The 22195-nt window shown below is 35.1% G+C and overlaps 1 protein-coding gene across 6 annotated transcripts in view; it reads right to left on the reverse strand.

Annotated features, from left to right (window-relative positions):
• ZNF217 (zinc finger protein 217) overlaps positions 1–21980 on the reverse strand; it is a 33454-nt gene extending 11474 nt beyond the window's left edge. Inside the window, exons 1-2 of one of the 6 annotated variants that reach the window (XM_031951648.1) lie at positions 21907–21980; positions 853–2610 (exon numbers count right to left, since the gene is read on the reverse strand). In XM_031951648.1, the coding sequence (XP_031807508.1) occupies positions 853–2251 (1399 nt within the window). In that variant the 5' untranslated portion in view covers positions 2252–2610; positions 21907–21980. The other 5 variants (XM_031951645.1, XM_031951644.1, XM_031951647.1 and 2 more) reach the window with 5 other exon arrangements.
• Positions 21981–22195: the final 215 nt, after the last annotated feature.

Below are 22195 nucleotides of genomic sequence, written 5' to 3' on the forward strand. Positions count from 1 at the left end.
TTTCTAAATTATGACAACTACCTCATTACTAAAAATCATGTAATACTGCAAGAAAAATGGCTCACAGACCTAAAGAATACTTTTATTTTGGAAGTTTGTCACCAAGATACACTAACATGCTTGATAAATGTACTTGTCTTTTGATGGCTAAAGACTCTTAATATTTTAATTTTGTTTCTGGTTAACATACTTTGTAGTAGCATAACTTAAGACAGTGAACAGTGAAGGAGAACACAAAAGATTTTTCTACCAATATAAAAGTTTGGAATTGCAATATTTCTGACAAACTCACATCTTCATTATATATTTGCTGATTATTTTTAGGTAAATCAACCTCAGAATATTAGTTACATTGTAGTATAGAAAGGTCTTCCCAAATAGTTCTCCTATTTCTCCTCACATACAAAGGATGGTGTTAGTGTTTAAATTGTTTTGGTTTGGGTTTTTTCCTCCTAATATGTAGGACAGCTGGCTAGAACTGGGAGTATGTGTAATTTCTTAACTAAAGAACCAAATAAAAAGATTATTTCTTTAAAAAAAAAAAAAAACTCTAAATCATGAATTCTGGAAAATTCAAATAACAGTGCAATTCCCATTAGACTGATCATATCCATGCTTTTAATCCTCTATATACCAACAAGAGAAAGAAAATGTCAAAACTGGAAGAAATTAAAGATTAATCCTAAGTGGATCATTTAACAAAAGAAACTGGATATCAGAAAGTAATGACCAGCAAATAAGAGCGGTCTCTAATGAAATTTTCATTATGCTACAGTACTTAATCCTCAAAATACAATAATAACTTTTTAAAAAATAATTTGGAGTAAGGAAACATTAAATACTACTGCTTACCTAAATGAAGTACTTCAGAAAGTCCATCTTCTGATCCATCTTCAGAACCACCTTCCACTCGATCCATTGTTCCATTTTCATCTAGAGCTGTGGTTAAATCTGGAGAATATGTTCTATGTTGCCTTCCCTCAATAGAAGTTGGAGATTCAGCATCCGTTCTCCTTTCTCTTTTATGAACTCTTGAATGAAGGACTAGCTGATGATATGTTCTAAAAACTTTGCCACACTCTGAGCAATGTGTTGGTTTCTCTTTGTTATGTGTTAATTTGGGATCCACATCCATTGAAGGCACTTCACCACTAGTGTGTTTAATCTTTTCTTTGTCTTGTGAAAGGCCAATTCCCGCACAACTGTTTTTATTTGTTTTGGACTTCCCAGTACTTTCATTATGGCTTTTATTGGCATTCCAAATCTCTCCAAGTTCTTCTTTATCTGAACATGAATCATCATTGTCTGTACTTCCCTCTTGTCCTGGTTCTTTCACTTCTCCACGGCCAACAGCAACTTTGCCTTTGGTAGCCAACTGCCATGCTTGATATGTATTAAATGGATCTAGCTCAGCTATCCATTTTGCAGGTTTCTTAATTTTTTCAGATGTTGGGTTTGGTCTCAAGTTTAGAAATTGAAGAAATTCTTCCCTCTGAGATGACATTCCTCCTTCACAAGAGTCAACAGTTTGTGTTTCACTAGTAGAAACAGACTCTTTGGTGTGTACTTTACTGTGCTCAATTAGGCTTTCTTTATTTGGAAATAGGAAGCCACAAACCATGCAGATTTTGTAAGGCGATGTGATAATTTCAGCTACTTGCTCCTGTACAACCTCATTTATTGTTATGGGACTATCTAAGCCTTGCTGTAGTTTGTTTCTGGAGCCAGGTTTGCCAGTGTGTGTCCTCATATGATTTTTAAGGAACCAAGGTTCTTTGAATCTTCTTCCACATACACTACACCAGTAAGTGAAAGAGTCCTTATGTTTTTTCATGTGGGTCTCTACATCAAAAGCTCCACCAAATGTTTGCCCACAGACTTCGCAGCTAAATTCTTCATTTTCTTTGCCATTATCCTTCAGAGACTCTGTTCTCACTTGACTTTTGTCAAGAGGACTAAGATATTCTGCTTCAACACGGAGAACTGCTGGTTCACAAAGTGTGGGTCGATGTTGCATTAAGACATGTTTACTAAGATCTTCTGGATGTTTAAAAGTCTGTTCACAAAACATACAGTCCAAAGGCATACATCCTTCTGCTTGTATTAAAAATTTGTCCTGCAGATTTTTGCAAGAAATTGTGTTGGTCCCTTTTATTGATATTGATGCATCATTAATTTCCATACGGGAATCAACTGTACTGGCTATAACATCTGGCCCATCAATGTAGGCTAAGAGAGGTTGAGTTGGCATGTTTCTGCCACTTTTCAGTTATATTTTAAGAGGAATAATGTCAAAATTTCCTCAAGGAATTTCTGGGGTTATTATAAGGACACTTTTATGACATATAACCTAAACTAGGTATCAGTATTATGGCAAATATTACAAATGTCCACAATCAATTTTATGCTTATTTTTATAAGCTAGAGGAATCACTGATGTAGGTGAAGTCAAGTTACCTCCATAAACAAAGATTCCTAAGACTGTTTCAAACTTGCTTTGTATCAAATCAGCATAAAAATTAGTTCTATTTATGCCTCCATGGAATTTGAATGATCCAGTTGAGCAGGGAGAAGTCAATCCCAGCAAGGTTGATGAAGAATTTCTAATTCCTATTAAGAGGAAAAGAAACACAAACACATTAGTTTAGGGTAAATCTTTTTTTTTTTTTTAAGTAAACAGAAAATTCAAAGCTACTTTAGAAACCTATACATTTCATCATACAAGGATAGGTTTGGGTTTTTCTATTCTGTTTACATATAAGCAAGACTCTATACACATATATATTATATACATACATATATAACCGAAATGATGGTTTCATAATCCTTTTTATTCATACATTTAATACTACCTTTCTGACTACAGTCCATTAGTAAAAATTTCATAAGGAATTTACTAAATCTAGATTCTAATAACAAATTAATTTTAAATGATGCAACAAGTTAAAGTGGTTACATATATTGCTTTAGATAAAAGTGAAGGAAGGAAAATCAGCTGTGTGTGCTTTGAGGTGCTCAGAATTGAAAAATAAGAAAAGCATACTTCCCTTAACATAAGCCTCTACCATAATGTTTATCCTTGAATAATGTCCTATATAATAAGTCTTAAAGTATTTAGAAAATCAGATGCTTAGTTTTACTATACTTTACAAATAAGTCAAACTCAGACCTTGCCCAGGGAATGCTCTCTGGATGCAGAACAGTTTGTAGAACAGTTTCAGTTTGTTTGGTAGAGAGATGGAGCCCACTCCTAAAATCACCCTACTCATTCCTGAGGTACAGCAGAAGGAAGAAATCTAGATCCAAAACCTGCTCTATCCCTATACCTACCCACATCAGTAGAGTGGCTGATCAATATGGAGTATCAATATACCTATTTTCCATACAAAAAAAAAATCACCTTTTCTCAAAGGTTCCACTTAAGTGAAGGGGGGGAAAAAAACTAAGTAGTTTTACCTATTTTGATCAAATTGAAGCATATTATTCATTCATGCTGCTAGGTAAGTCTATTATAACACCATAAGTTTTAGGCACTAAACAAGTTAAGAGATAAGCAGAACATAAAATGACATACCATTTTTGGAAAGTGACAACTAATTTTTCTAGTTAAAGCAGTTATTGGAGATTCTTTAGTAAATCTACACACAAGTCAAATTATTGTATAAAATGTTTAAAATAAAATGTTATGATAATTCACAGATCAAATTTTGTTCACTTTTCCTTTATTAATCAGAAAAGCTACATGATCCATATTATACACTGGGCTAGAGGAAATAATTTTTTTTAAGGCATGAAACTTTTGGCTTAAGCTAACCTTTATTGTATAAATTCAATTCTAATGATTAAATTCTTATACCACAGATATTAAATTTTTTTAAATTCTCTCCAAATTTTTTAGATTATTACAATAGTCATTCCAAATGAAAAATTTTCCTTTCTGGCTCCTATCCTATTCCACACTTCCTTCCAAGACGGTTTCTTTACTTTTTTGAGCAGTGATTCTGTTAGCCTTCATCTGCCCTAGACACAGATGATCACACCCTTCTTTTTTGCTAGAGGTTTGAGTCTGACTTTTTCTATTCCTACAGTTTACTACTCTATTCATTCTTTTTCTTCTTCTATTCATTCTTTTTCTTCTTCCCATCTTCTCCTCCCTCTTTCCCAGGACTCTCTATTTAGCCTAGCTTTCCCTTCTTTCTCTAGACCCTACAGTAGACTTCCATTTTAATTACCTCTTCTTAAATAAAGTTAACTCCCAATCAGCACTTTTAACTAAGAGTTCAACACCCACATTTCCAAATGCCAGATACCTTTACCTGAATGTCTCAAAGACACACCACTAAACTCATCCCTTTTCCATTTAAGCCACTTTTTTTCCATCAGAATTTTCTACTTCCACCACTGTGATTCAAATTCCTCTTCACCTCTCAAATAAAAGTCAGTTCTAATAAATAAATCTAATACTATCATTTCCTTCCCTCAAAGATCTTTAGCAGCTCTCTATGGCACAAGACAAAATAGGAACCTTTTATATCCTGGCATTTAAAAGCTCTTCACAATGTGATGCCCATCTACTCCTCTAAACTTATTTCACAGAATTTACATTCCCACACCCTGTATATACTTCCCAGGCTTCACGCAATAAGTCTCATCTCCTGTCCAGTGAATCCTCCAAGTTCCAAATCAGATGTCACCTCCTTGTGGAAATACATCAATCCTAACTCTCTCAGCTCCAAGTGCTCCCTCTCCTCCCTAATCTTTCACCCATGTTTGACCTCTTTTTCACATTAATCACAAGTTAACTTGTAATGCTGTTATGAGTACCTTAACAAGCTACTAAACTGTAAACTCCTAGACAGCAAGAACTATATATTTATTCTATATTGCCCTCATGCCTTGAACAGCACATTCTACAACCCTTAATAAATGCTTACTAAACTAAAAATATCTAACTCCATACCTTAACTTGTACTTTGTAATAATCCCCCCCAAATAAATCCCATGTTGCTGTAGTTCCCTAGATTAAACCAGGATAATTATCAATTATGTATTACCTTAAGGTTTACCAATATGCTATCCTGTAATGTTCGGGCTAGCTTTCTGGAAGTCCTCTAGAGAGGCCTTAGTCTCAGCAGAACAGACACCACTAGGATAGTCAGGAATAGAGTCTAGAGTTTCCTTTACAGTCTGTGTCTGTCACAGTCTGACCCAGTCTTGATCCTTAGTGCAGGAGCCAGGAGAGCCTTCAGGAGAGCCACCAGGAGGATGCTAGAAGATGTTATGTCTCATTTCCAGTCCTCTCAGCCCTTAAATACCTTGATATGAGTACATCATTACAGCACTCTATGTATATATTAACTAAAGAACCATTACATCACCATGTTAAGTACTAAATATATGTGAACTAGAGAACAATTCCACTGAGTTAACACCTTGTTATAAGTATCCTTGTCTCAAATATATTTCTCCAGAGTTCTGGCCCTCTACACTATTCCACAATAACCCTTAAAGAGGTAGAGTACAAGTATTAGTACACAATTTAAAGCAAGAGAGACTGGAAGCATTAAATGATTTACCTAGAGTAACAGTTTATTAACAGAACTAGAAAATGAACTCCTATCCCACTACTCTTTACATACTGTTTTATGTAAAGAATTTATGTAAGCTATACTTCAGACTCAAATCTTTTATAAAAAGCACAATTATTATGACATGGGTGTTTCTATTTACAAGAGGCAATTTGGTATGGTGAATAGAGGGCTAGAAGGACCAGAAAACTTGGGTTCAAGTATAACCTGACACATAGTGGATGCTTAAAACCCTGGTGAGACACAATCTATCAAGGCTCTAGGTCAGTGGCATCAAGTTCAAATAGAAACGGGAGACACTAAATCATACCCAAGGATTCCTGGCAGGAGACTTAGAAAACCAGATTAAAGTTTATCTATGTTCTATTCTATTTTTATTTATTTTTGTTAACTATCTCCCAATTACATTTTGATCCAGCATTACAAGGGGTGTTGTATCCCATTGTGTTTGACTTCTTTACTTTAGACTAAGTAAGTGGCTGGAAGGGACAAGAAATAATTTTTCAGCCTGTACTTCACTGTAACAATGAAATCACAGTATCGCTGAACATAATTTGGGCGTACTCAAGCCACAGAGCAATATTTTCAAAAAGCTGTGTTACTATAATTAACATCACTTACATAAATGTGGTGTAAAAAAGATGGGATGTCAGACCTTGAATAGGTAGAAAAAGCTTTCCATATATATCTTGGGTGCCCTACATCATAAATTGAGGGAGAGAGAGGAGAGACTATAAAATAAAGGGAAGACCACTAGACTGTGGAACTTGGGCTGCAAGCTCCCCCAACCCAAACTCCTTAATTAACTAGTATTGATATAAGGTGACAGTAAAGTTCTATCATCTGGGCCTCATTTTGCTATACAAAAAATAAAGAATTTGCACAAAATGATCTTTTAGGTTACTTCTAATGTTCTATAAAATTCTAAATAATCTATTGTATTTAACTTATATTTTAACATATTTAACATATATTGGTCAACCTGCATCTGGGGGAGGGGGGAGGAGAAAGGAGAGGAAAAATTGAAATAAAAGGTTTTGCAATTGTCAATGCTGAAAAATTACCCATGCATATATCTTGTAAATAAAAAGTTATAATAAAAAAAAATTCTAAAATAATCTAGTTTCAATAAGTTAAAATATGGTATCTTACTTTGCTATTTGCGGTTACCATGTGACACTTGCTATTCCTAGAATATTATAAAAAGTAAATTATACTCTAAAGCTGCTATAAAATCAGCACTCTATCAGATAAATTCATAGAGACAACTGTCCTTCCTTCCCAATCTCACAAAAGGCACACACAAATCCCTTAGTCTATAATTGTACATATATACTAGTTATTGTATACTTTAAATTTCATACCACTGATGTGTGCTAAAAATATCAATAGATACTGAATATCTTTAACAATATGAAGATAATATTTTCAAGACAAAAACTTAAAAATAATTAAATTCTAAGTAAATACAATTAATGATCTACTAAATAGTGGCATGTATTCCAATTACCTTTCTCCAGATTCATTAGGTTTTTCACATGTATAATATATAATTTCAGTTGTAAGTCTGTCATGATAAGCCAAGTGGACTTTTTGGATAATTAAATAATTGGGAGAAAGGAAAACACAATGTAAAATATTCTATATACTTGTTTAGGATTATAGGCAGATAAAACTATCATCATGGTGACTTGCATATAGTGAGTCTTAATAAATGTTTGCTGAATAATATAAACATAAGAAAAAACTTCCTCAATTATATCACATTCTAAATAAGGATCAAGAAAACAAAGGCACATGACCTTCACAGCCTTATACCTAGACACCCAAGGTATATGGTTAACCAATATAACTGCATAGTATGATACATAACAGAGTTTACCTAAATAATCCCAACATAAACAAAAGGAGACAAAATGTACTTGTCAAAATTTTTTAAAATCTTATATTAATAAGTATTCAAAAAATAAATCTTTTAGATTCTTTATAAACTGGTGCATTACTAAATATAGTACCAGTAATTCTGAATCTGAAGATCTTAAAATCAACAAATGCAAGATTGCACAATGTTTGATGAAAAGCACAATTTGGGCAGGTCTTAGTATAACAATCTGATTGCCACATTGCTGACACCTGCTGTATTTCGGAAGTACAGCTAAATAGATGAAATGAAAAAGAAGAAAAAGAAAGATAGGTTAGAACATAGAGTAATGGAAAGAGCCGCAACTGATATCAGGGAACCTTGGGTTCAAAATCATCTCTGACAATTTCTTATTATGAGATGTTTGAGCAAGTCATTTAACTTCTTTGGACCTTACATTATTTCATCTACATAATGAGGATATCATCACTTGTAGTACCTATCTTACCAGGCAGTGGCAACATAAATGAGATTATGTAAAATATGGTTGCAAAAATACTAAAAAGGGTGTCCTAAACATCTTACTGATTATTTTGACAAAGGCTTTTGGGTCACCCTCCATACATTTTGGCTTTCATTAACAAAATGTACTAAGGATATTGATTTATGAGCTATTAAATACAATTAAACATTTTTTTCTATTAAGAAGCAAATCTCATGTGTCCCTTTTCATTAGAAAACAAATGGATCATGAAAAATTCAAATCTTTGATTTTAATTCAGATTGCTATGTAGGATATCATTATTTTGAAGTTCCTGGAATCCAGAATTTCTAGAGCTGAAAGCTGAGTAATCAAAAGCCCAAAGAAAGTAAGTGACTTGTCTAAAGTAACAGACAGTGTGAGAGAAGAGCTATGAACCCAGTACTCTTAATTCCAAAATTCTCTCTCTTACCATTCTGTATCCTAAAACAAATGAAAATCCATTTTTTGTACTATTTAGATTGAAACTGACATTTGTTAAAAAGCCTAGTGAACAGGCCTATAGGTGCTCATTTTCAAATGTGTTAAGGATATAAGATAATGCTCATTTTAAAAATTTTTTCTAATGTTTTCCATCAACTCTTAATTAAAAGTAGCACTAGATATTTAAATTCCTTACATTTGAAACATGCTCCAATTTATTCCAATTCAAAGAATAAAACTTCATAAAAATTACCATACTTTTAAATTCCAGAGCCAGTTACAAAATTACAACAAGGATATCTTCAATTTCTATGATGGGGAGAATGTTTCCCAATTTTGATACAGAGCAGTTTTATCACTATTAATGAAAACACATTGTGTTTTTTTTTTTTCAGAAGAATGTTTTAACATCATATTTCTCTTTAAATTTCCTTTAAAATAAACTCTTCCAACTCTTTTCTTATATATGATGTGCTGTAATTTTATTGCAGAACACTGTATTAAGCATTTTTTTTAATTTTAAGATGTATTTTTAAAATTGCTATCCATAAACAACCCAAATTTAGTCTCCTGTTAGAAATATTAAGAAAATATAGTCTGTATTTTCAAAATCACTGATGAGGCTAAAACTGCATTATTGGAAAAAAAAAAAAACCAACTCAAAACTTTATGTACCAAAAGGTAGGTAAAAATAAGTTATCACTTTGGGACATTAGAGACTTTTATATATCCAATTTTTTACTATAGCATACATTTCAGATGAGACTTGAAGACTTCAGAACTTTAACAAACTGTCACAACTCTGCCCAACTATCTAATTTTCAGCCAGAGTATAAAAATACAAGTTGTAGCTATGCAGTTTGCAGCTTCTCTAAAAGTATAGTCTCCTACATTAGAATGTACTTACTGTACATATTTTTCTCAGTCTGACAAGTGGAGAAACATCTCCATAATCTATAGTGGCAATCAGTAAATTTGTAACTTTAAATCATTCATCACTATTTCAAGGAAATAACCAAGGTCACAACCTATGGGCCAAATGGGCAAGCACACATTCCTAATGTAGCCAGCTAAAAGCAAAATACTTAGAATTTAAAAGAGAGAGAGAGAATGAAGAAGTTCAAAATTAATATAGGACACTATAATTTATTCTACCAGATCTAATGGAGAACTAGGAAAATTATACAGAAAACGTGTTTTCTTGAAACCATATGCAAATAAGTTTCAGTTGTAAAAAGTTTTGGAGGGCATATTCTAATACTGTAATCATGCTAATAAAATTTAGCTGTAAGATTAGAGGTTGTGGGAGTTTATATATTTAGACTGTAAATGAAGTTCACTGTCAATTTAAATCTGACCTTAATTGAATTAATTTTAAACATTAATTTTATTTTCTATTAACTATTAACACAATTCTCTAAAAAGCATAAAAGATAAAATCACTGAAAAGTCAAAAAAATTAAGATAAACACTTCTGGGAATAAGATATTCCACTATTTAACTGTTTACTCCAAAGAATTGGGAACGTTGGATGGGATTAAAGTAAATTAAAGCCTAAGAGCTATTTTAACACATTATAATATACTGATTTTTAAAATGGTTCTAACCTACACTTACTTCTCTCCCCATCAGAAATAAAATTCAAATGATAAGCAAACCACAAAATGTAAAAATTTTAAAACTGACACTCATTAACTTCACATTTTTCTAACATGGCTCTATTCCTTTCCAGGAGACAATAGGATTACTGCAACAGTAACAATTATTTCAGCTTTACTATTTAGACAATATTCATCAACAACACAAGTTGCTTTGTTTTTTAAATCTCAAAAGTTCCTTCATTTAATTGGGGGGGAGGGGTTGCAATAATATGAAAGCTAAGTTTCCTGACCCCTTTTTAACTAACTAGTTCATTTTGAAAAATGAGTCTCCTTTCATATGAATGAATGAAGGTAATGATAAGCATTTTGTGTAAGTTTATTGTACACAATACTGAAAATATCATTCCTCTAGTATACATAATAAATGGGAACTATTTTTAAAATACCCACATTACAAAATATCATCACTCTCCCTTTACCAGCATCATTATTGTCTACTAGAACTGAAATTTAACTAATGGAAGTACAGAAATTTATTATCAATTACCCAAAAAAACTCCAAAGAGAATTTAAAATATACTGTAATTATTAGAATTTTTAAAATAGTGTATAAGAAAACATATATCTTTTAAAAGTTCTTTTAAATATGTAAAATATTCATATGCATATTTATGCATCTTAACCATAAATGGAATATAGGTCATCCACCTTCAGTTGCCACATTTAGTTTTAGACTAATCTGTTTTCTTTGAGGTGAAACTGGAATATGAGATTGACATTAAATAGTATCAAGTGTACCATTCTAATGATTAGTGAAATGAATACACTGATATAGGTTCTATCTCCAATGAGTATATCTAGGCAAGACATTCCTTTTGGGGGGAGGAAGGGGAAGAAGGCAAAATGGAAAACTAATGAATGTGAATGCCAAAACATAAACCTAGCTTTGAAAAAGACATCTGCCTCTGCATTACCACTTTGAAATAAAAATTGATGGATTTGCCTCCAAAGATATAATGAAAAATAAGGAAAATAATTAGGCAAATGTCTAATTCTTGGTATGGCTTAAACTATTTTTAAGTAATAGTAGTCTTATTACACAACTTTAGCATAAATGACCAAACTATGAACCAAGAACCTTTCTTTTGTCTTATTCCCCTTAGAAGGAAATGATAGAAATGTTTAGAATATTAAACTAACAAAAGTTATCTAATATGAAGAATTATCTGATGAACATCCTAGTAGTGCTAAGCAGAAAAATGTTTGATGGTAACTGGATGCATGGGACTTCCCCTACTTAGTAACAATTCAGTGTTATTGCAGAGGAAGTCAACCTGTTCATGATGGATTGGTGGTTTTATAAAAGAATTGCTTTTTTAAAAACTTCTTTAAAATTAGTTTTCTGTATCCTCCAGAAGTCTGATTTTTAAAGACTCTTTGCCCTGCATGACCATATAAATTTGTTCATTAAAAAGATATTTTACACTAAAATGGGGAAAATTGTCAATATTATCCAACTGTTACAATTTTGTATTTATATTTCAGTAAACAGTTTAAACACTGAAATCTCACATATAATCAAAACAAATCATAACATGACAAATGTTTTACTCTCCCATGACTAAATTCAGAAAATGTTATTCTTATGTGCAGTACATATTTGCTGCTGCCATAGGCAAAAATGTAAAAATTCCAGCTAAATGACAATTTACATTTACCCTAGTTACCAAAGATTTTGTCTTTTGAGATAAACAAGATGTGTAAATTAACTACCATTAGTAGCTACATGTTCATTGGCTCTATTCATGCTAAAGGTATAAAAATATTTTGTCCTCAGAATAAAAACCATACTACACTTCCCAGATTTTTTGTTTTGTTTTGTTTTTGCTGAGGGAGGGGAGGGAAAGGAATGAGGAAGGTATAAGGTTGTTTTATAGTAATTTGAAAACTAATGCAAGTCAGTTCTTATTTTCCTATCATTGAAACCAAGGTTTAAATAACTGCTTGCTTACATCCAATTGCCATATTCACTAGGTGAAATGGAAAAGAAAATTTAAGTAGTACTTAAGTTATTAAAGGAAAAGTGCCTTATTAAAAGCTGGGGAAAAGCAAAGATTAAAGAAACTTTCTTCCTATCTTCACCAAAGTGTTCACAATCTAATCCCATCCAACAAAAAAAAAATTTAGTAGTCTTCACCTTACTTGTCTTCACCGTTTTTCTAGTCCACTTGTAAAATACACCGTTAAAGGATTAACCTTAAATGGAAAGTTAGGTATATGCTAGGATTAACCTTAAATGGGAAAGTTAGGAATATGCTAAACAGTTGGTACTATCACATTTAATCAAGCTTTGTCTAACAACAAAAAAAAAAAAATCACAATTTAGAGTGTGCCCTGGCATCACTCATTCAAGTGGGTGTGACAACTTTAACTAGGAAGTTTAAATACCAGAAATGTGAATAAGGAGAACAATGTTATAAGATTTACTCAGAACATAAAATTATCTATTTTAGGAAACAAGCCAGATAAGTAAATTCTTTTTTGCCAGAATTATTTTAAATAATCAAATATCATTAAAATTGTTCAAAAGTACATTTTTCAACCAAATGTTTTTGGGGGGCTTTTTTTGTTTCAACAACTTATGGATAACAATTTTACAAAGGGGAAAAAAATAGTAATGTCCCCTGATGTTCTAATCAAGCATCTTAGAATTAATAGAGCTCCAAGGCTAAGTAAGAACAGCCCTGCTGGATCAAAACTATATCACTATATTAAATATTTTTTTAATGTAAAATATGTTGTCAATTTCTTTTGTTTTAAAAGAGGGAAGAGGAATCAAGCATCTGAAAATGAAAAGACTTGATATTAGGAGACTTGATAGATTACTATAACCCTGTTACTCAGGAAGCCTAATTTTGAAAAAGGACATGTCAAACTTAAAATATTTAGGGAGGCAAACATGAAATACCTATGTAGTATAAAGGAACTACAAGTCTATTAAGTTAATAATAACAATCTCCTTCCTCCATGTCTTCCCCATCCCCATAACACTGAAAAAATATAATTGTACCTAGATTTCTTTAAAAAAAAAAAATTCTTCTAACCAGAATTTCTAGATGCTTCCCTCCCCTTGCCCTTTTTTGAACATAAGTGAAAGGCACTTACATAAAATATAAGCCTTCAATTTCTAACTCAAAAGTTATTAAAAGACAAGCAAAGGTTTAGGGTAGGAAAGGTGTTATAAAGATAAAAGGATTAAATGAAGTTGGAAGCTAAGGGAAAAGTATGTGTACTTTACCTATAAAATCAGTCTTTTTTTCCTACTTCCTCCTCCTACATGCAAATAGACATGCAATTCTTTTCAAAAGGCTGTCTTCCTCTCCAAACCAATATTCAAAATCCAAATACACAGAAAGCCATTAAACTTGTTTTTTTCAGCCATTTCACATAATGAACTTGGGGTTTTATATATATATATCAACAACTGAACTTATTTTAAGCAAAGCATTGCCTTTTATTAACTCTAATAGCACATGTATAAGATAAAGGGCAGTAAATTCATTTTTCAAGACTTTGAACAGAATTTTCCATTATAATCAGAACAAAAAAACTGTCTTAAATACTAAATAAAACAGAATCTAGAATAACACAACTACTCAAAAGGAAAAAAAAATTTAAAAAAACTTCAGTAGCCATGAGGTGGACACACCTTAAATGTACTTAGCACACATTAACTATGCAAGTACAAACTAGTGGTGACTTTGTCCAACTTTTTGACTAAAAAAGCTGTTAGGTATTTCTGTGCACTTGTCTTTTCACATTTTTTAAACATTTCAAAACATTAAATAGCTCACTTGTTTTCAACATATTAAAAGTATAACATCTTAAATAATATATAAGATCAATATAGCACACCCTTACATGACAAAGTACAGTATATAATGTGAACATTTAAACTTACTACTTGACACCAGACAAAAGAAAAGGTAAAGGGCCTTCTAGCAAAGACCACTAGTGTTCCAGGACTGGAAGGCAGCTGTTGTTACCCTGCCTTTTCTTTTGTTGTGCTTAATCTCATGTCAAGTCATTCAACCAACTCAAAAGCGATGAAGACATAATTGAATCAACCTGAACTAAATCAGATCTATGGTTCTTAAATAGCTATATACAGTTTAATGATTCCAAAATACCTAGAAACATATTAAATGAGATATTTTAATACATATAAAAACCCCATTTACTGATCCCAAACTAGTCAATCAATCCATGATTGCCATTTTTTAATACAAGCTAAGGAAAAAAGCTTCAACTCTTTAAAGGCTAACTTCCAAGAGAGAAAAAGACTTACAATTTTATAATGGAACTGCAGGTCAAAATATTTAGTCTAAATATGACTATCTTCAAGTACTCTTTAGCTGCTAAAACTATCGTAAACAGTCTATTGATAAAGTAATAAGAACTGGCACATCACACTTGGCAGGTCTTTCTTACTCATGTAACTAAACTTTTAGGAAAAACTCCCCCGCTTTCCCAACCTCAGCCCCACCCTCACCCCTCCTTCTACCCGCGGAAGAATGCAGTTTACCCTACTTCATTGGCCCTACCCTTTAAATCGTAAAATATTGGTTCAAACTCGAAAATTTGGCTTATCCTAGATTTCCCAAAAGATGAAACTTTCCCAAAAGTGAAGTGAAAACATTTTTGATGATTGTCCAAGCCCTCTATTACTACTTCTGATAAACATAAAACTAAACCTTTAACAAACAACAGTGTGCCATCATTGGTCAGCAAGTCACTGCCTGCTATTCAACTTGTAGTTAAACGTTTTTCTTCTCTGAAGCTACCAGATCATATCACACTTGTATTTGAAGGATTAGCAAAGTATGAATAAAATCTATTTTATCTTTTATTTTAAGTTACGTTATTTCATCTACCCTTCACCTCCTCAAAGACACTTCCCTTTTTGCACACTTTTATAAAAAGCTAACATTTCACTGTTTCGACCCCTTAAAGTTCCCATTTCTATTTTCAGCTTAACTCTATCAACTCTGCTTGTTCTGCCATTTCTTTCCACTAGAACTAAAGTTATAAAGTTATTCTTTAAGCTCTCAAGGTCATTTAAAAAGAAAACATGCGATTCCTTAAAAACCTGCTTACACACATACAGTAAACGAAACCTTTTCTAAACGCCTTTCATCAGTGAATCAATAACCCGCATAGCTATGTACTGGAGACCACTTCAAAACTATTACTTCAATTCAAATACTTACAAGGAGTCACACACCATAAGAGATTATATAGAGGCTCATTAAAGTACACGCAGGAAGATTTCAATATCTTCAGAAACAAGCACCCCAAATAGCAATAGAAAGCATAATCTAATGAGGTTTTCTATAGATTAAAAGATGACGGAGATGTATCTTGAATCAGTTGAGCATTTCATTTTTCCTTGTTTAAAGAGCTCTCTATTGTTGTTGCTAACGCCTCGTTAGGGCTTATTGTTTTGCTTTCCTAACTTCCTACCCATCCACAATTAAAAACGAAGCCACACAGACGATCAAGAAGGTGGGTGAACTCCCAAAACACACTCCCCACTACCTCATCAAAATAAATAAAAGCACCCTAGTGAAAGAAAAAGAAGAGAAAAAGAAAAAGAAAAAAAACTGACAACGGATCGATAAACTTTTCATTAATAGCTTCCCCCCCCCCCACGAGCCACACAACTAACCCTTCCTAGGATCAGCATCTTCCTTACAAAGAAATGTTAACTATCTCTCACAAATCGCCCTCCCCCCCAAAAAAAGCCATTTTGAATATTTAAAATAGTGCGTGTATAAAAATGTATTTACACATAGCTATCCAAACACTATTAATGCATACATTCATTTAGACAGTGTAATCTTCCTGGCTATCAGAAGCTGGAGGGGCCACCAAAAGGATCAAAAATGGGGAGTGGGGATATTATCTAATGGGGGTTTGAGTGGGGGTTGGGGGAGAGACCCGAGAGGTATAATACGAGGGAGCGTGGGGATGACTGGAGGTGGGGGGGATGCCAGGGCCAGGAGGCAATGGCGGGGGGAGGGGGGAAGAGGAAAAAAAAAAATCAGAGACAGTGAACTTCAGAGGAAATGTTTTCTTCTCTTCCCCATTTCTTCTCCCCTCCCTTTTCCTCCCCCCTCCCTGCCCATCTCACACCCCCCCCTCAGAAAACCTCCCCACCCCTCCCCCTCCTGGCCGGCCCCCCTTTACCTGCCGCTCCTGCCCCTCTGCCATTTCCTCCCTCAGCGGCAGCCAGGATTAAACTGACACCACACGAGTTGAGGGTTTGAATGAGGAGCCAGGGGGTGGGGGGCGGAGAGGAGGTGGAGGGGGAAGGAAGGAAGGAGGGAGGGAGGGGAGGGAAGACAGGGAGTTTCTCTGCCTTTTGTGCGAACACCTCATGGAGAGCCCTGCCCCCGGTGCCACCTTTCTCCCCTGGGCAGCCTCAGACTCATCCCTTGACACCTCCCCCTCCTTCAGAGACCCCCCCCTATATATACACGCAACTTCTCACAAGGTGGGGGGGGGGAGCGGACTGCCTTTACCCCAATGTCGAAATGCCCGAATCCAGCGCCCCCTCCCCAAATTGCCGGAGGAGGGGAGGTGAAATTACAGGGTTAATTAAGAATGGGGGTCCCCTGAACACACGCACTCCCCGCCCCTCCCCTGGGGCAGGCTCACCTCAGGCGGGAGAGCGAAGGTGGGCTGGGCTGAGAGTATGTGAGGAGTGCACGGGGCAGGGAGAAGGGCGCCCCCTAATTCTCCACTCGTAACTACTGCCAGAGGGCAGCGGGACTCGGGGACCAGGGGCTAGAGAGGGAGGAGGAAGAGGAGGAGGAGGAAGAAGAGGAGGAGGAGGAGGAGGAGACAGAGGTGGCGAAGGAGGAGGAGGAGGAGCTAGTGGAGCTGCTGGAACTGCTGCTGCTGCTGGAACTGCTGCTGCTGCTGCTGCTGGAACTGCTGCTGCTGAGGAGGAGGAGGAGACTGAGCTTCTCCATTGCAGTTGAGGATTGTTTGTAAATTGTTACGGTGCAGCTGTTGCTCCCTCCTCGCTCTGGATAGCCAACCCCCTACACCCCGCCTTCTCCCCCCCCTCCTCCGACCAGCTCGGGCAAGCCAAGGCTCCGCCCCCTCAGTCTCCCCAAGCGCCCTCCTCCTCCTCTCCCCAAGCCCCCCCTCCCCTCCCCTTTTTTCTCCTCCCCCCTGCTTTCTGCCCCGCCCACCGCCGCCACGTGACGGCCCGCGCGCGCGGCCCCCCCCCACCCCAGCGCGTTCCTTCCACACCGGCCCGCCCCAGAGTCCCGAAGGCCGGCCGGGACGGCGTCGCGCACACATTCTCGAGTTCGTACCTTCTAAGGGCGGACAGCGAAGGGGGAGGGGGGAAAGGGCGCCGGAGCGCGCGCGCCAACGAGGCCTGGCGCGCGCCCCGGCAGTTCAAGTGACAGGTAGAAACAGGGGCGGGAGAAGGGGGGAGGGGGAGGCAACAGAGAAAGCGGGAAGGGGCTTCAGAAAGTCAGTGCGCAGACTCAAAAGGGACCTGTCCCTTTCTTTCCTTCTCTCCCTGCCCCTCCCCCCCACCCTGTTAAGGTGTGTCAGTGGTTGGAATTAGGATGGGTAATAGAAGGGAAAAGGAAAATTGAGAGCCAGGGCTTGAGCACTTTAAAAAAACAAACAAACAAACAAACAACTATTGTTAATGACTCCCGACGTGGTGTTCTGGGCATCGCCATAGCTGTAAATAATAGATTTTTTCATCAGCGGTCAAGCTGCCTGAATGCATTTATCTTATCTTTTATTTGAGACATTTAATTAATTCGTTCTTCTAATTCAATTCAGTTCTTCAAACTTCTAAGAAGCCGGGCGCTTGGGGATGCCTACATAAAAAGCCATACTAGTGCTTTTCCTTAAAGGCACTTCCAAGGGATGGGCTAAAAACCAAAGCGCTTTACAGACCATAAAAGAGTATATATAAAAAGATGAAACCAGGAAGAGCACAACTTTTTTTTAAGTAAAAACCTAGGAAAAGAATCAAGTTTGAAAAATATGGTGGTGCCTTAGTCGCTTTTAAGACATGACTAGCGATCCACCCTTCAAATTTATCAACTTGAACAGCGAAGATTTTATGTTGAGTAGAGCTACTTGACTTTTTTAATTTATCCTGAATATTTTGCGAATTTCAAAGCAGCTCTTTAAACAACAATATTGTAAAGATGAGGAGTCTGTGCATCTCTCCTAAAGCCCTTCCTAGATAAAAGGGAAGAATGGGAGAGAATCCTGGAAAAAAATGAGCCAAAGGTAAAAGATTCTCTTTCCCCATTAATAGATCAAAACTGTGTTTTCCAACCTTCTCTAGCCTACAAAAAGAGGTATCGAATCTGATATTCATGATAATCCCTTTTTTGAGGCCTGAACAGGAACTGAGGTGGAAAAATAGACCAGTATCTGTCATTCCCTGGGTCTTAGTTTCCTCTATTGTAAAATAAGGGGGAGGTTGTTTTAGATCAGGCCCCACTTAGTTCTAAATCTATGAATTCACTAATTCACTTCTTTCATCTCGAACATAAAACAGGTAAAAATGAGTTTATACAACCACTATATGACATAAACCTTTTTCTTTTTTGGCCAACTCTGCATTCATAATAAGAAAACTTCAAAAGCCTCAGAAAAAGAGAAAGAAATATCATTTTAAGTAAAAAAGAAAATAATAATCTGATTTCTTCCAAAAAGAAATATTTGCTAGGTGTGACCTTTTGCAATGGCTTTTATGAAAGTAAACAAATGACTTATATTTAACTTATCAGTAACAGAGCCAAGACTAGGTTCTATATCCCAGATTCTTAATTCTGTCCCATTCCAATCCGTCCATATACTAAAATGGAGTTCAGATCCTTCACTACCCAACTGAGACTTCATTGAATCCCTATCATATCTAAGATCAAATGTAAAACACTTTGATTAGTATTCAAAGCTCTTCACAACTTGGTTCCAATTTTCTTTTCCAGCTTTATCCGTATTATTTCCCCTTTATGCACTCTAGAGTCCAACCACACTTGGCTTTCTTACTATTCCTTTATATATAACACTTCATCTCTCCAGCCCATCTAGGAAATGTACTCCTTTACTCCTCCTCCCCCCACTTAGAAATTCTAGTTTCCTTTGAGACTCACCTCAATTACCACCTTCTACTAGAGTTCTTTCCTGATATCTCCTCCCGGCCTTCCCAACCACCACTCCCCCCCAACACTACCACCAGCTGCTAGTATATTTCCCCTTCAAAAATTACTTTCTATATCTTTTTACAGGCACATGTTTATCTCTGCATTTATACTGCAAACTTGGAATCAGGGACTGCCAGCACCTGGCCCATTAAGTAGTCACTTTATAAATACTTTGATTGATTAAGTAGATTAACCTTTATATACAGAGATCATGAAAATTTCTATTGTCCTTTTTCACCTGTTTAATTTTTTAAATGGCATTATTAGAGTAATACAATTACTGTAGTATGAGCCTCAAGAATAGGCACTGAGCCTATGTATGATTTCACTGATATAAGGAATTCTCATGGAATGATACCTTCTACCAAAGTAGATCTGTACCTTCTCTGTAATTTATAGTAATAAAGTCCCCTACAGCATTTAGTGGTTAAAAGACTTGCCCAGGCTTACCATCTAACCAGTGTCAGAAACAAGATTTAAATCTAGATTTTTCTAACTTTAAATTTGGACTTCTATCCACTCTACCATATTCTAAAAATTATTACATAGGTAAATATACTTAGAAGTCACACTCTTAAAGCTGCTATGAGTATGAAGTCATATGAAGTTTCAGAAAGAACAAAATATTTGGCTTGAAAAATATTTTTATGGAGATTTAAAATACCTTACCAAAATAATAACTACATGCATTACTACAACATAAGGAAGTGAAAAACAAGGGAAACAAGACTGGACCTAACATAATAACAAGTGTACCTGCACTTTATGCATTAATGGCTAACCTTTGAACTCTGAAACTTTAAATGCTGTAAACAACTTGTAATTTGAGAACAGTGGTGTCAAAATTAAGCAAAAAAGCAAAGTCAAAACTTTTCAAAGTTAAGGTTTGTAATCAAATTTTTCAGCAAATAATTGTCAGTTATAAAGTAACAAATGATTTAAATACATGAAAACCAAACTTCTGTTTTCTGAGCAAAACACTTCTGTTTTCTTTATCCCTTCCCTAAACTACTCTTTTGTCTTCCTAATAACTAAAAAATTACCTTTCCTATCCCCCAATATATGTATATATGTGATTTTTGACCTTTAAAATAGAAAGATAATCATATCAATAGAATTATCTTTTTACTCTTTTTTTACTGATCCATATCATTCCACCAAGGATAACAAAGGGCCTTCTTTTGGGAGTAGTGCCTGATAAAACTGGAAAATCATGGTAAAATGCTGCCAGTATCTGAAGAGTAGCAAATTCCTGACATAAGGAGAACTCAATTAGTCTGGAGTAGTTTTTTTAAGAGATATTTCTCTTACAGCATCTGGAAATGTATCATGATTCAATAAACACAAATTTAAATGATTGATTTAATATTTAACATTAATGAAAATTAAGATTAAATCCCCCAAACAGAATTTAATATAAAAAGCTAAGAATTCCATTTCATTTTTCTTTTGCAAATGGAAATTGAGCTATTAAGACCAGATGATATAAATAATGGGTTTTGCAAATCTTAAAGCACTTTTTTAAATGTTAGCTATTATTAGTTATTATATATAAATCCTTACTGAAATAGCCAACCTTTCCATTCTGTTTCTAAAACCAGTTGCATGCCACAGGAACAGATATATGTACTTTAGATATATAACAAATGGCAAAATATCAGTATTCCTTTTTGAGGAAGTAAAAAAAGCTGATATTAGGGCAGAGATTTTTTAAGAGAATACCATTTAAGCCAAATGTTTCATGTAGAAGGAACAAGTCATTGAACCTTTTAAGCCTCCATCTATTTATTGATAAAAATGGGAGGTTAAACTAGATCTTTAAGTTGTCCCTTCCAGTTCTATCATCTTGTGAAATTACTATAGTTACTGTAAAAAGGATTTCTGTTTTTAAAAGTGATTAAGTATCAGTTTCCCCTAATTTTTCATAATACTCATAACAAGACAAGCAATCTCAAAGACATACTTCAGCATGTGGGTTGATTATGAAATCACATCATTAACTGTGATTTATCCCTTGTGATATACCAAGCAACCTAGGTTAGCTAGAATAATAGTTCTCTCACCAGGCAGTGGATAGAACAGAAGCTGGGATCTAAAAAAAATATTATTGTCTTTGCCCACTTGCTGCGTTTAAAATTTACTACATTCTTGAACAAAATCTCATGTGTGCATATTAACATATTTAATTTGTGATGAAAGCATCACAGAAAACATTTTGGAAACTGTTTAAATCCTTAGAGTCCTTAGACATAGCCAAAACAGGAACAGAATTTGCAAGTCAGTGTTCAGAATAGAAAAAAGCTAAAAAGCAGCAGAGAGAAATAGAAAAAGTAAAGTGGAAACTTAGGTAAACCCAGCCAGTGTTTGAAAACTACAAAGAAGATTTGAAAAAGAAACAAGGACAGCCCTTTAACCTAGCAGAATGCACCAAAATAGGACAGGACTAACAAATGGGACACAAGGGAATTGAAAGCCACTAAAGCCTTTTTCTTCAAATTTCTCCTTCATCCAATCATTCATTCAACAAACATTTACTGGAAGTCTTTTCTATAAAACACACACACTCTCTCTCAGACACGTATACACACAAACTAAAGGAAATATCTTTGGAAATAAGGAAAATCAAAATACTCACAACAACACTATCAGGAACAATGCAGCAGATGGAAGAAAAGACATCCAGGGGCAGCTTCTTTGAATGCAAAGGAAAAAGGGAGGGACCAGAGTTTGCCTTTCAACTTTAACACACTTAACAAGTAGTAAAGAACTAAGTTCACACCTTAAAGGACACCAGTGTATCCCTAAAAAGTCACAAGGATTCTTAATATTTAGATACTGGCACTGCTTTACTAGCGCGAATATAACCAATGAAGAGAGAAGAGCCTATCATTTGATTTTTCAGGATCGAATAAGTACTGTTATAT

The sequence above is a fragment of the Sarcophilus harrisii genome, chromosome 2, assembly GCF_902635505.1.
Source record: "Sarcophilus harrisii chromosome 2, mSarHar1.11, whole genome shotgun sequence".
NCBI classification, from domain to species: Eukaryota; Metazoa; Chordata; class Mammalia; order Dasyuromorphia; family Dasyuridae; genus Sarcophilus; species Sarcophilus harrisii.